Source organism: Cuculus canorus, chromosome 1 (genome assembly GCF_017976375.1).
Source record: "Cuculus canorus isolate bCucCan1 chromosome 1, bCucCan1.pri, whole genome shotgun sequence".
Lineage (NCBI taxonomy): Eukaryota > Metazoa > Chordata > Aves > Cuculiformes > Cuculidae > Cuculus > Cuculus canorus.
In genome coordinates, this window is record NC_071401.1 from 14633443 (window position 1) to 14648061 (window position 14619).

At 38.6% G+C, this 14619-nt stretch overlaps 1 protein-coding gene across 3 annotated transcripts in view; it reads right to left on the reverse strand.

Moving 5' to 3' along the window:
* Positions 1 to 14619, reverse strand: part of TMEM135 (transmembrane protein 135) — a 179709-nt gene that overhangs the window by 62022 nt on the left and 103068 nt on the right. For all 3 annotated transcript variants that reach the window (XR_008448598.1, XM_054059075.1, XM_054059062.1), the window contains one exon: positions 2212 to 2258. Coding sequence is in view for 2 of the 3 variants with exons in the window: in XM_054059075.1 (XP_053915050.1) it covers positions 2212 to 2258 (47 nt within the window). In the remaining variant the exon portion in view is untranslated. The remainder of the gene's footprint in view (positions 1 to 2211; positions 2259 to 14619) is intronic.

Sequence of the window (14619 nt, forward strand, 5' to 3'; positions counted from 1 at the left end):
CTCCAGATCAGTGTCTGAGGTTTCTCTGGCTTTTCCATATGCAGCTTGGCATATAACAATCAAAAATGATGCAAAACCACAGAAAACAACTTAAAGTTTTAGTACCACAAAAAGACAACTTTATGTACCTCATGTCTCTACACATGTCATTGTGGCATTTCCCTTGTTACAGGAATGTGACATCGCTGACTTAGACTCAGCTGGTTATCATGCAACAACTATTGTTGGGTCTTTTTTCAGTTAACTACTCCTTAACTATCTGATTCCCCACAGCTACATTACCTCAGCCTTTGTGTTACTAAACAGCATTATAGTTCTCAAATTGTAGCTCCAGTCTGCATTTATCCAAGTTCCAAGTCTGTTTTGTGAAGTAACTGCTGCTCCCACCCAGTAGATTTGCCCTTACACGTAATCAGCATTTCCACTGTAATCTTTATTGTTATTTAAATACAATTTTTTTAAACTACAGAGGACCTGAGCAGGTCCTTCTCAAAACAGTCAATACATGCTCTGTCTGACAGTTAACCTCTGACAACAATATCATGGGGGTGCTGTGTGTACGCAGAGGTATTTCCACCCAGATCAGCTATACTTGATTTCCTTAGGAAAGTACCACATGGATCACTTTTGAAGCAGTTCTATTCACAATACTGATTACACTGAGAAAGTAAAAAAAAAAAAAAAAAAAAACAAAACACAAAACCACCTGCTCTGTGCTAATTACTTTTGATAAGTCTACTCTGCCTTAGCTTATTTGTTGGTGTTTACAAATAGATTCAGTTTTATTCTGGAGAATTAAACTAATGGATCTCTCATTACCTGATTCTCTATTTGAATTCCTTTGTTACAACATCAAAGATAAAGGAATTAAATGTTGCTGATGATTACTCAAGAGGATATCCATCAACCCTGACATGGAGAGACTAATTTTAGAAGAGAAAGTGTTTTGGAGTCCATTCAACTGCCAGCATTGCCATGCCAGGTCAGGGAGGACATTCACCAAATATCTCTGGGCTCTGGTCAGTTTTTATTTAACTCCCAGGTGGCTTCTGAAACACTGCTTCATTACCAAAGACATAAACAGGAGACAATTACCTTTCTCCAGAATCATACAACACTTAAAGCTTTGGCTAGTATTTTAGCGGTTTGTGTTGTTCGAACCAGCATTCATACAGACAGGTGTCTAACTTCAACCTTACAAGTCAAATTCTCCAAGGCTCTTATGCCATGACTCTGGGAAGCAGAAGAAAATAAAACAAGGAGAAGACTGCCAATACAACGGTCTTAATGGGTGGTAGATGAAAGGAGGAATGCTTCTTTGAATCCTTTAAATTAATAGCTTTCCCTTATCCACAGACTGTTCTTGGCCAATATCCGTAAGCAATTCATAAGCAATGGAATTACAAAAAAAAACAAGCTGCAGCCTCCAGAGTTTTGCAATTACCAGGGGATCATAGGGCTTGAAGAACCACAGATGGCTACATGCCACAGAAAATTCTAAGTCAAAGGGCTGTAGTCAAAGGTTACTTTATCAAGTAACTTTCCAACAAGAGACATAATACAGAAAATTTTAGAAGTCTGGTATTTAAAGGGGAAACACTGACAAGGTAAGTGATTTATTAGGTATACTTTGCAAACTGAGAGGGATAAAAAGTTATTAAAATGAGTGTTTCATCTGACTCTGCTTCTCTTTGTTTTAATAAAGTTATACAACCAATAACGTGTGAAAACGTACGAGTCCATTTTACTCTAAAATTAAATGAAGGCAGTCACACCTGCACACACGTCAAATATTTGATACTAATTAAGACTATAAAATCTCATATTCCTGTTCCCCTCTGTTATCACCAGAAGAAAAAATGTTATCCTCCCTGCTGTAAGATACTTAAGAACTTACAAGAAAAGTAGCATTCCAGTGGTTTTCATATTACGTAACATTAGATCTGGAGGGTCTTAATTATAAGAAGAGAGGAGGCTCCTTAAGCAATCAGTATAATCTCCAGAAGATTTAAAGCATTCTACTCATCAATTCCCTTTTTAGCCCAATTATATTCACAGCACTGGGGTTTTAATGCCATGGAAGCACTCAATCCAGAAGGCCTGAGTCAAGAATATACAAGCTTCCAGACGAACATCAAAAATCAAGGAAGCTCTTAGAAATGCTGTTTAAAATAATCTTTACAAACATAAACAGATATACTAGCAACATACCTGAAAAAGAACATGAACAGAGCAGCCGTGATGCAGAACAGAAGGACCTACAAGAAGAAGGAAGAGTGTTATTACATACAACATCACACTACTACTGCATGTTCTGGATCATGAAGACTTTACAACTTTTACTATAAAAGTTACACTTATTTACACACTCGATAGGCCTGAATGGAAGCTTTTCTGAATTCACCAAAAAAAAAGACTCTTTCCAGTGGACTTTGAGTCATTCCTGTAGAAGCTAAAAACCCCATAAAATCCAAACCACGGTAGTGGGCAACAGACAGAGCAAATGATGCCACTTAAAACAGTCTGAAGTAAAACAATAAAATAATAATCATAAAATAGTTTGGGTCAAAAGAGACCTTAAACGCCATCCAGCTGCAATCCCAATACCGACCCCTGAGGAACACCACTCATTATTGGACATTGACTGAAACATTGAGTGCAACCATTCAGCCAATTCCTTATCCCTCAGGTGGTCCATCCATCGAATCCATGCCTTTCTAATTTAGAAACAAGGATGTTGTGCAGGACTGTGTAAAAGACTTTGCACAAGTCCAGCCAAGTGATAATAAATAAATTATAATAAATTATAATTTATTATGTTATAATTTATATATATAATTTATATATATAATTTATAATTATATATATAATTTATAATTTATTATAACAATGGAACAAAAATAATAAAGTAATAGAGTGGAAATCTAAACATTGTATTTCATCTGTCTTCGCTTTTGTGGCTTATTCTGATATTATATTGCTAGTTTTACTTTAAAAGGCAGGGTATGTAAGATGCCTGTCCAGACAGATGCTTCTGCTTAAGCGCTGTCCAGCAAGTTTGAGAGTAGATAATTCTATTCTGAAACATGAGTATCCTTTCTAGTAGTTTAGTGTTAAACTCACTTGGAATAATCCTCATCTTGCTCTAGATTATAAATGTGATTATACAAGAGTCAGTGAGCAAAGTTAGCAGCTCTCTAGCAGTGAGAGGAGAATGTCCTACTTTTCTTTCCCATCCTCTCTGCTGGGGCTCCTTACCACCTGCACAGTGGCTCACAAATTCTGAAAAAAACTAACTCAAGGAGGAAAAAACAAGTAAAACTTTGGAGATTCTTCTGCCAATTTAGTGAGATAAGAAGATTGCTGGAAGAGTGTAAAAGCACCAGAGCAGGCACAGGCAAAAGGGAAGGAGGGGGGTCTCTATGTCAGGAGCAGAGAAGGGGAGAAAGGATGAAGCCATCCTCCTTGAGATACCAACAAACTGTTGTACCTTGACTGTAGAACTGCTTGCACATACAGGTGTTTGGGGAACAGCTATACCATGCTTTAAATTCATAACCTGCTTTAATCCATGCCGTCTATGCTAGATAAAGCCCAAGAGTGAGAAAATACTGTTTCGCTCTAGATTCACTGCCCATATTCATACCATCATTCAGGAGGCAAACACCTTACAAACCTATTTTCAAGGGCTGCAGAAGTGTTGATAATGACAGGACACAGATAGCTTAGGTGAAAAGAAATGGAAATGCCAGCAGTGGTGCATATTGAAGGTAATAAAGGTGTAGAACAGTAGGCTGCTGCGTGTTGATACAGATCAGAATGTGTGATAAAAATTTGAATAGTAAAAGTTTACAATGACTTTCAGAGAAAAAAAAACCCTTTCACTGAGACTATTTCTCTTTTCCAAGTCCTCTGGCATGTGATTTAAAATTAGGTCACACAAGACAATGCTCACTGTGTAAACAACCCGATGTTTTCCTTTTCCTTCACCAGTACTATCATATTTTATAATTGTGCATCAAAAATGTGAACTGAAATAATTTTATATGAAATCATTAAGTGAGAAAATGATACATTTCAGTTTAAACTACCAGCAAAAGCAGACTTACATTTGAATCTGAGTTCTACTTAAAAAGACCTGCCCTGACCCTCCTCTGAAGTTCAGTCCATATTTCATTATTCAAACAACAATCATCAGATCTCTGGATGTCGTTTCTGGGAGATGGAGTACAAGAAGCCTTGACAGGGGGTGCAATGATACTGAGAAATATGCAGGGGCAAAGAACCAGTTTTCTAGTAAAAAAAAAAAGTACATCTTTGCATATTAATAACACTCATTTTACTAAGTAGTCTCTTTTTCTTGCCCTTTTTATCTTCTTTTCCTTTTTCAACTTTTATTTTTTACATCAGTTTGATAACAACCTAGCATTTATACACATCATTAAAATTCCATCTGAGCTCTCTCTTCTCCAGGCTAAACCTCCCCTGCTCTCTCAGCATCTCCATGTACGAGAGATGCTCCAAGTCCTTAATCATCTCTATGGCCCTTCACTCCAGAATGTCCATGTCTGTCTCATACTGGGAATTCCAGCACTGATCACAACACTACAGATATGTCTCACCAGCAGAGAGTAAAAGGGAAGGATTGCCTCCTTCAACCTGCTGGCGATGCTGTTTCCAACACAGCCCAAAAGGCTGGTGGCCTCCTTTGCTGGAAGGACATCCCACTGGCTCATGTTCAGCTTTGTGTCCACCAGGATCCTGAAGTTCTTTTCTGTAAAGCTGCTTTTCAGATGCCCCAAGGATATACTGGTACTGGGAGTTGTTCCTTCTCGGGAGCAGGACTTGGCACTTCCCTTTGTTGAACCTCACAAGGTTTCTGTCGGCCCATTTCCCCAGCCAGTTGAGGTTCCTCTGGATGGCAGTACAACTACATCGTGTAGCCAAAACTCTCCCATATTTTATATCATCTGCAAACCTGCTGAGGGTGCAGCCTCTGTCCACTTGTCCAGGTCATTGATGAAGATGCTACTGACCCCAATATAGACCCTTGGACTTCGACCACCAGTGACTGCCCTGCCACCGGACTTTGTGCTGCTGAGGCTGTCAGTTCTGTCCAGACAGTTTTCAGTCCATCTCACCATCTACCTATCATCAATTTGTTTATAATCTGTATTCTATTTGACAAAATCTGAGCAACTTAAAGTACTTGATTAATCAACACTCTATAACTATCAGATGAAAAAAAATAAGATGTGGATGACCTCGACCATGTGGAAAAGAAGCAGCTGGTACCATTTTTTTGCAAATGTTGAGGGAAGAAGTTGAGGGAATGTTTTGCAGAAGTTGAGGGAAAACTAGATGCTCAACCAGGCCACTTCGGATATTCAAAACTATTCTAGAATAAATTACTTGAAACAGCCAGCTTATAAACAAGTAGATAACAAGATGATAAGAAACAACCAACAAAATAAATAAATGAAAACTACTGTAATTTTCTTCTTTGACAGCTGCTTTAAGGAAAGGAGGTGAAATTTATCTGAACTATAATGCACTTTTGGCAGTTCTGTATATTAAAGAAGCAGGCACAGAGCTGCTCAAGAACACTACTCTAATACACAGCAGTTTATCAAACTAAAAGACATTTTACCCGTGGTCACCAAAGAGACCAAAGAGGTTTTGCTTCTCTCTTCAGTAGTGATTTGAATGGTGGAATAGAGATTATGTCACAAATTCACAAAATCCTTCAGAGGCCAGTTCTTCATGGCAAGTGACTGAACTTCCCAAAGTCAACAAGACGAAATTCAATAAAAATAAATATGAAGAAGTTGGCAACCGAAACCACATACGTAAAAACCATGACAAGAAACAACTGTGTAGGCAGTGCAAGAATGTAACAAGTTCCACAGATCGCAAATAAATAGCCACAAGCAACACAATGCTGCAGAAAGCTGTAAAATATCAGACTCTCTCAGAAGCAGAGGCGGTAAAATATTGCAGTGTATTTAATGACCTGGTGCTAGCAACATCCCAATAGACCATGTTGGGCACCACTGTTAAAGAAAAGAATAGACAAGGCAGTCCGGAAGAGCACAATGAAAATACCAGGCATGTAGTACAGGACTGCTGGGACAGCTTAAACTAAAAAAGAGGTACCTATTGACAAACATAACAGCTATTTTCATATCATTATATACTGGCAAATCTGCCTCATTGAGTACAGGAGGCAGAAGACAGAGCTGAATCTACAGTGAAGACAACGTAAGGGTGTGACAGTGACACACTGGAACAAATTTCCTGTGAGAGTGTAGAATCCCCTTTACCGGAGTCATTCAAAATTGGTAGAGGCAAATACCTTCTTGCAATGCTCTGGGCATGTTTGACACGCTATCCCTCAACATTTAGACAACTGAAGGACAGCAAGACCTGCAGCTAAAGCAGACTGGTTTACACGAACTCCATAGCCCAGTGTGGAAAGCCTGGTGTCTTGGTTTTGAAGGAGCCACGCAGACCCTCGTTTACTCCTTTCCCTTCTAACGAGGAAAATAGAAAGAAACAAAGGCAAAACTTATGGGACAGGGAGGGTCCATTCACCAATTACTGCCATGGGCAAAACAGACTTGACTTGGTGAAAAAAAATCAATCTATTTTATTACCAAACTAGAGCAAGATGCTGAGAAACAAAACCAAATCCCAAAAATAACACTTCCCCCCCACACTCCTCCCTTCTTCCCAGGCTTAACTTTTATTTCTAATATTCTCTGCCTCCTCCACACAGCAGGACAGGTCATGGAGCCTTCAGTCAGTTCATAGCAAATTGCCTCTGCTGCTCCTTCCTTCTCAGGGAAGAACTCCAGTGTGGGAGTTCTCCCATGGGACACAGTCCTCCATAAACTTCTCCAATATGAGCCCTTCCCACAGGCTTCAGTCCTCCACAATCTGCTCCAGTACAGGTTTCCATGGGATCACAGTCTTCTTTGGGCACATCCATCTGCTCCAGCACAGGGTCCTTGACAGGCTGCAGGTGGAGATCCACCAGGACTCCTTAAGGGCTTCAGATGGATGGCCTGCTCAACCACAGTCTCCTCCAACGGCTGCAGGAGAATCTCAGGCATCTGGAGCACCTCCTCCCCTCCCTTCTTCACTGATCTTGGTGTTTTACGCACACTTATTTCTCTTGCAGCTGGTGTCTGCAGGGCTGCTTCTCCCACATTCCACTTCTCTCTCTCCATCACCAGTTTGGGTTCGACCCATGTGACTTGTCCAACGAGCCCTGGAAGCTGGGCCACAGGCAGGAGAGAGGCGAGCACCTCCTCACTCTCTCCACTGCAGCTAACTCCTCTTTTTTTTCCCCTCTCTTCTTAAATATGTTATTGCAGAGGCATTACCACCATCGCTGACTGCCTTGGCCAGTAGCGTGTCTGTCCCAGAGCACCTCCTTCCAGCAGCCTCTAGCAGAAGCCACTCTTGTTGCTCCTCCTCTACCAAACCCCTTGCCACACAATCCTCACACCTAGTCGTTGTCTTCTTGTATAGCACCAAGAAACAGAAGGCACATGGTCTCCATGCTCCAAAATTAAGTTACTTTCAAACTAAGCCTTTTTTTCAACATTTCCCCATTCTATACAATTTTTGCAGCATAATATGCAATATCTATTTTAGATTTAAAAATAACAAAAGAAGAAAAATCCAGAAATATAATTCTAAATATTGAGTGATTTTAAGCCTTAAAAAACCTAGTGAGCAGGAAGTCTCATATGGGATTTTTCTTGCAGAGTCCATCACTGTTTGATTTATGATACAAGGACAACAAATTGCACTTGGCAACACACAGACCTTGAAACTTTCCAGCTGCAGGAATAGATGCAAGAAGCAGACAACCTGCTTCTAATGAGAATGGCACACCCTAAATATTTTAACATTTTTAAAGAGAGGCACATAGGTTACAAAGAAGAAACCCTTTGCTCCAGGAGAGGGTAGCATATTTTATGTGTAAGGTGAGCACTATTAGTTGATTACGCTTTACTTTACTGTACTATACCAAGCATTAACAGAAAAAGAGGAAAATTGCCAACAAAATTGAGGAGGTACTTGTTCCAGATCTCTGTTGGCTGACAAAGCCAATACTTTCCACTTTTTTTTCCACAAGAAACCTTAGCCCTCATATAAACAGCATCACCAAGCAACGTTCAGCAGTTCCCAATTCTGAGCACAAACCAAAAAGCCCTGGCTGAAAGCAGCCCCAGTAACACCAGCAGCAGCACGCAGACAACCTTCCCTCGCAGTCATATCCACAGATAAAAATCTTGGATCAAAGAAAGGCAAAATAACACTGAAAAAAACTATTAGAACTGCTCTCAAGTCTCATGCCTTCAGATTTTTTTTGTGCATACTACCTCATCCCAAGGTTATGTGCATTTTCCATAAGTACTTTCATCACAGCCACACTTGCTGGGGTAAAAAAGTCTCTGGTCGGAGCCTGCAGGTTCTCCCATACCATTAGAATACCTAGAGCTGAAGTCTGGGATACCGTTATTGTAATCTTGTAATTAAAAAGAAAAAATCATTGAAGATACAGCATAATCTATGTAAATGAAGAAGTGAGGGGAGAAACCGGACAGGTTGGTGATATCAGTTGGTAGAAGCATTTACAGTGTCAGAGCTACAGTTCAACACTGGATAGTGCTCACAGACAACCTCAGGCTTTTTCAGCCACCAGCACATCAACACTTGACTTCAAGCATATTTATGAAGCCTGAAAACCATCACCTCCTAGATCAACCATTCTGCAATGTGTGTGAGAACTATAGCTAAACGTGATGATAAAAAAATAGTTACTCCTCCTAGGCCCTGACCACTGTCTGGAACAGAAAAAAGAACTGTCAGCTACGGTCCGCCTGAGGAAACTTTTATTATTAAAAATCATGGAAAATTAAATATCAAGTTAAAAGAATTCCCTCCAATAATTAATACTTGACGCAATTTCTTCCAAAAGTTACAAAAAAGAGAAAGTGGACTTACTGTACACTATGTATTTTTAAACCAATCGCTAATTACTGTTTCTACAAGTATGGCCATAGTAGTAAATACTTAGTACTAATAGGTGCTTGCTTTCTCAAACAACTACTTTTTAATACATTTTTTCAGTTAAAAACTAGCATTTTGTTAGTTAAAACTAGCATTTTGTGATCCATGTACATAAATCTGGGAGCTTTGTACAGCAGTCACAATTTTTTTACACTTAAAGCATGTGATCCAGAACAAAAGAACTATTTCACTTATTTTTTTAATCCTTAAAATAAGCCCTTTACCCACAGAAGAGCTTAGCGTTGCCTCTACTGACAGAAGTTGTACATACCCTTCGACATTTATACATCCAGCTGAACAGTACTATGGTAGCTGTAGTATCTTTTATTGTATCAGCTAACATTACCAGGGATGAAGGAAAATGCTCCATCAGACTTCTGAATACATAATCCATTCTTCAGATTTACCCCTACTTCAGAAGTGAGGAAGGATTTTTTTGTGCCCAACAGTCATTCTGGGTTTTTTTTCCCCATACATATTAATTGGCCTAATAAAAAACCAACTAGCTTTAACCACAAATCCACAGAGCTATACAAACAGAACTATAATTATATATTGTTACCAATCATACAAATTTGTCAACTGTTGCTTGTGATTCCTAAATTTTATTTCAAGATGTGTTTTTGCTCCAATAAAAATGCTTTCTACAGCTCTTGTCACTAAGTTTATCTTTTAAGCAAGCCCCCTTGTAACAAAAAAACTCATGTTAAAGTAATGGAAGTAGACACAGAGATTAATGCAATGGCCTTATACTCCAAGACCAAGGAAATAAACGTGCATGGAATACAACTTTTCTACCTGCACATTATATTAATGTAAATCGTAGTGTCCTAATCTTGAACTGTCTGTATAAAACTGATACACTGTTCTTTTCCAATAATAAATACCTAGTTAAAAAGCATAAACATTTCTATAATTTTATACTAGTTTAAATGGGATGAAAATCATAGAATCTTTCTGATTAATTAGACAAGATCCCTGAAGTCATATAAAAAGAAGTTATGTGAAGAGACAAGCCACACTTCATTACGTTTAGCCCCTTAAAATCTGATCTGATGATGATTCTTACCAATGCAAGCAGTTATTTTCTACTATTATTTAATGTCCCAAGCCAGAAATTATCATAGTAAATAATTATGTGATGGAATTAGTCACCATTGCTGAAAAGGCAGTTCTTGCATATGACAGTCAACAAAAGTGCAGCCCTAAACCCATGACCCACTGATAGTATCAGCTGCACCACCGGAGTTCGCTGCTATAAACAGCACTTGCACTGTGACATGCCACAGAAGGTGGCTATAGCAGCCACTTTACTACTAGATTATATCAGCAATGGGTTTGGCAAACCGTTTTCTGAGCACTGATTTAGCTTCTAACTGTCCTCCCACTCCCTACCTCAGTTCTCAATTTCCTGTCTCAAGTGAGGAAAATCACTTGGGGAGGTTTTTATTGTGCCCCTCACCATTTTTTCTCCTATCTCTTAGTTCTTTTTGGGCTAGCACAGTGGATTCTCCTGAGAGCAACACCAGCATAATTTTATCCGCACCAGTTACAGAGCTAAAAAAGGAAAAACAAACCTAAGAGGCAGCTACAAAGAGCAATTCAATGCCCAGATACATGACTTGCAATAAGACTAAAGCTCGCAGTATCTTAACACTTTTGGTTTAATTCAAGAGAAGATGCAGAGGTGAATGGGGTATCACTACAACAGCCTGGATGAGTAAAGACAACAAAAAGAAAACAATAAATGATGGCTAGAACCAAGTCTCTCAAATTCAGACCAGTAAGATGGCAACTTCTCCAGTTAGCAAGATGAATTAATGAAATACAATTAGACCAATCGTTCCAACCCCCCTGCCATGGGCAGGGACACGTCCCACTAGATTAGGCTGCCCAAGGCTCCATCTAACTTAGCCTTGAAAACCTTGAACACATTTCAAGTTATGCATTGCTTTACCTTCTTTCTATGATAAATCCTGTTAAGTCAAAACCTTTAGAATACTTGGTGTTCTTCTCTACTTGAAACCCACTGTGTTTGGTGATTTTGAGTAATCAAAATTATGGGCAAAAAGACCTGTCATAATCTTGGTCATCCACAAAATGGTTATTTTTCTAGTTGAAATTAGGTAACTTATGAAGTAATGCAGCATTGATGCTGCTTCAAAATTGACAGGCTTTATGAAAACGTAGAAAACATTTTGTCAGATTATTGGGCACTTGGCCAATTTAACTACACCTACACTGCTTCAGCTCTTGCAGCCTCCCAATTTTTTTCTGCTAGCAACCCTCAAGCAATCTCTACATAGATAAGATCAAAAGGAAACACTTGTATGTGTATTACACAAGAGATTATACAGACTCATGTTAAAGCACTGTTTGATCATGATTAAATGATTACAATTGGCAAGTGTAGAAGGTGACTGAGCCAAAATGGGGAGCACCTGCCTGTCTCAGAAAAGCAGAAAAGAATAAAAGAGAAAATTAAAGACTTGATTTTCTAGTTCATGAATTCCATATATACACATGTAGTTAAGCACTTTAGCACCCTTCATTTGTTTTCTCAAAAAACACTCATCAAGTCTCTTCCCTTGTTTTCTATATTATTATTATTATATATTATTATTTCTATATTATTTTAACCACAGCAAACAAATCTATAGCATACTGTAACAGAGGCATGAAACAGCCTTTCTTAAAGCTTTTAACAAGAGCCTGCTGCTTTCAAGGAAGAACAATACTTGACAGACTGAAAAAAAAAAAAAGAAAAAGTAATTGTCAAATGAAAGAGCAGTATCCTACTATTACACTTCATTGAAAGAACAGAGAAGAGCTATTTTGCAGCGTGTCATGTTGGAAAATCGGGTCCAGGCTTGTTTCTTAAACTAATCAACCCTTTGATACATAGCTTGCAGGCAGTTCCAACGCTAGACAGTTGGGACACACCTCCAGTCGTATTCCACATCTTCTGGTACTACAAGGTCTCCAAGTGATGTCCCAGGCTATAAAACACAAACTCTAGATTATAAACTGTAAAAACGTGCTGTTAAGCTGCCAATCAGCCATCTTCTCATTCCAAATACTATCTAACTAGGGAAAAATAGTATACACAAATATATATATAAAGTACATCTAATACCTTAAGGTAATACCTTAAGGCTACAGTGACATCAACTATTAGGGAGGACCACTCTTTCTTGAATTAAAAAAATCTTCACTGACCTGGCTTAGCAATAATTACAAGAGGAAGAAAAGAACAGGATGAAACTTAAAGCAATATAACACTCAAAGAAGAAACCGCCTTCCTGAAACAAAATACTCAGAATTAATCACAACAAATATTCTAAAGATAATGACTTATAAAAAAAAACAAGTCTTTTTTTTTTTTTTTTTTCCATACTGGAAAGTGCATTTAAATTAAGCAAATTTATTTTTCCCCAGGCATCTGTATGAATAACACTATGGACTCAGTGGCTTGGAACAGAGACGTGTAGAGTATCATGTGCATATCGTACAATTTAAAGGGGATACTTAGAATTGAACAATATGATGTTTCCTTAAAGACAGCTCATTTTTAAGTTATTATCACTCGGTAGTAGGACTACAATGAAATGCCCCAAAATCCACTGCAGTCAACGGACATAACTTCACTGACCACCAAGACACTGAAGACGCTGCACCAGAATCAAGGAGGGGGGAGATTAGGTGTGCAAGCATCATCTTTGTATTCTGAAAACAACATTTAGATGTATCTTTTTCAACACAACCCTTTCTGTAGCAGCTTCTTTTTTCTTATTTTGCATTTACCAGAGTGGGGAAAAAAACCAACAAAACAGTAACATAAAAGCTAGTGTCTTGATGTGGTTCATTAGGAGGATTGTGCTTGGTGCTTCTGCCACATGTTCACACCCGAGCTCTATGTTCTGTTCACAGTGGCACAGGCACTCACGCACCCTTCCTCACACAATCATACACCCTTCTCCTAAAACTGTACCTTGATATATAGCATCAGTGCATTCAAACATTAACAGAAACACTGTCAAATGGGTTGCTGTTGAAAGGTTACACTTGGAATTCTGACCAAGAAGGGAAAAATTAAGAGCTTCAGTGATAAGACCCTACAAGAGAAGATTGTTGCCATGAGAAATGGTAAATTCTCAGTTTACACATCACAAGAAATGCATTAAACATGGCACTTCCACGTTTTCAGTTAATTTCCCATTTCCTGACGTAGCTCAGCTTTAAGACCCCCAACCATGACTTTAATACTCGGACAGTTGGAGGTTTGGGGGCTTTTTTGTTTTCTGGATTTGCTTTGGTTTTGGAGGCCTCCTGAGAAAATCTGCACACTCTCAGCAGGGCAAGCCTTGCTACATTAGGCCTGCCTCGGTTGATGAGAACTTTGATGACTTTTGAAACCTGATTTTCATTATTGTGTTTTAAAAGAGAAGTTAACAGCCATTCATTAGATTTTATAGTTCATTTTTCATTACCAGGGAATATTTGCAGTTATGTTGATCATATTTTTCTAATAGCCACAAAGAAAGTTGCCACAAAGAAAATGTCTCTACAGGTTTCTGAAAGTCAAAAATTTAACTAATGAAAATTTTTCATATTAAAAAAACAATCAATCAATTCTGTGCCTTAAAAGGCTTCCTATTGCTTATGAACGAGAAAGCTTTCTTAGATAGAGCTTTTCAACACAAAGAATCTAGAAAATTCTCCATAAAATATATCCAAAACAATTATCAGTCAGTAAAAGTGTAGATCAAGCTCTGTTCAAATACCCAGCCTGCTTCTGTCCAAGAACCAGGAGTAAGACAGACATGCAGTTAGGCAGGACAGAACAACAACTCAGTATCTTCCTGCTGGGAGAGCGATTAGGCACAAAGCAGAGTTGCTCAGTCACATGTAATCCTTCACGGTGCTCAGGCACACAGAAACTGAAATAGTTGAAGTTTCTCTTCCTCTCAGATATAAACAGTCTCTAAATCGTACCAGGTTAATTGTGGTAAAGACTGGTGCAGGAATCTGGGACATTTGATAAAATTCTTCAGAGATCTCCTAAGAAAACAAAATAAAACTCCTTCCCCTTCCCAAAAAAAAGGTCATCTGAAATATGGAGAGAAGCAGAAGTTAGGTAAGTATGTTCTTAAACAACACCTTGCCAAAAACATCGTGTACAAAGAGAACTAATACAGTAAATGTTCTAATAGCTAATACCCTTGAGAAGAACAGGCTTCGTGAGACTGAAAATTTTTATGCATATATATGCATATATAAGGACATGCAAAAGAGAGTCCAGCAAAAGACCTCAAAGATGATCTAGGGGTCAGAGGAGAGACTAGGCTGTTTAGTCCAGAGAAGTGAAGGCCAGACCCAGGGAGGGATTTTAGCAACATGTATAAATAAACTTCTGATTGTGGGAATTAAGAAGACTGAGCTGGACTCTTGTCAGTGGCATCCAGTAACAGGAAAGGAGGCAACGGGCACAAGTAGAAACACAGGAAATTCTGTTTAAATCTAAGAGATAAC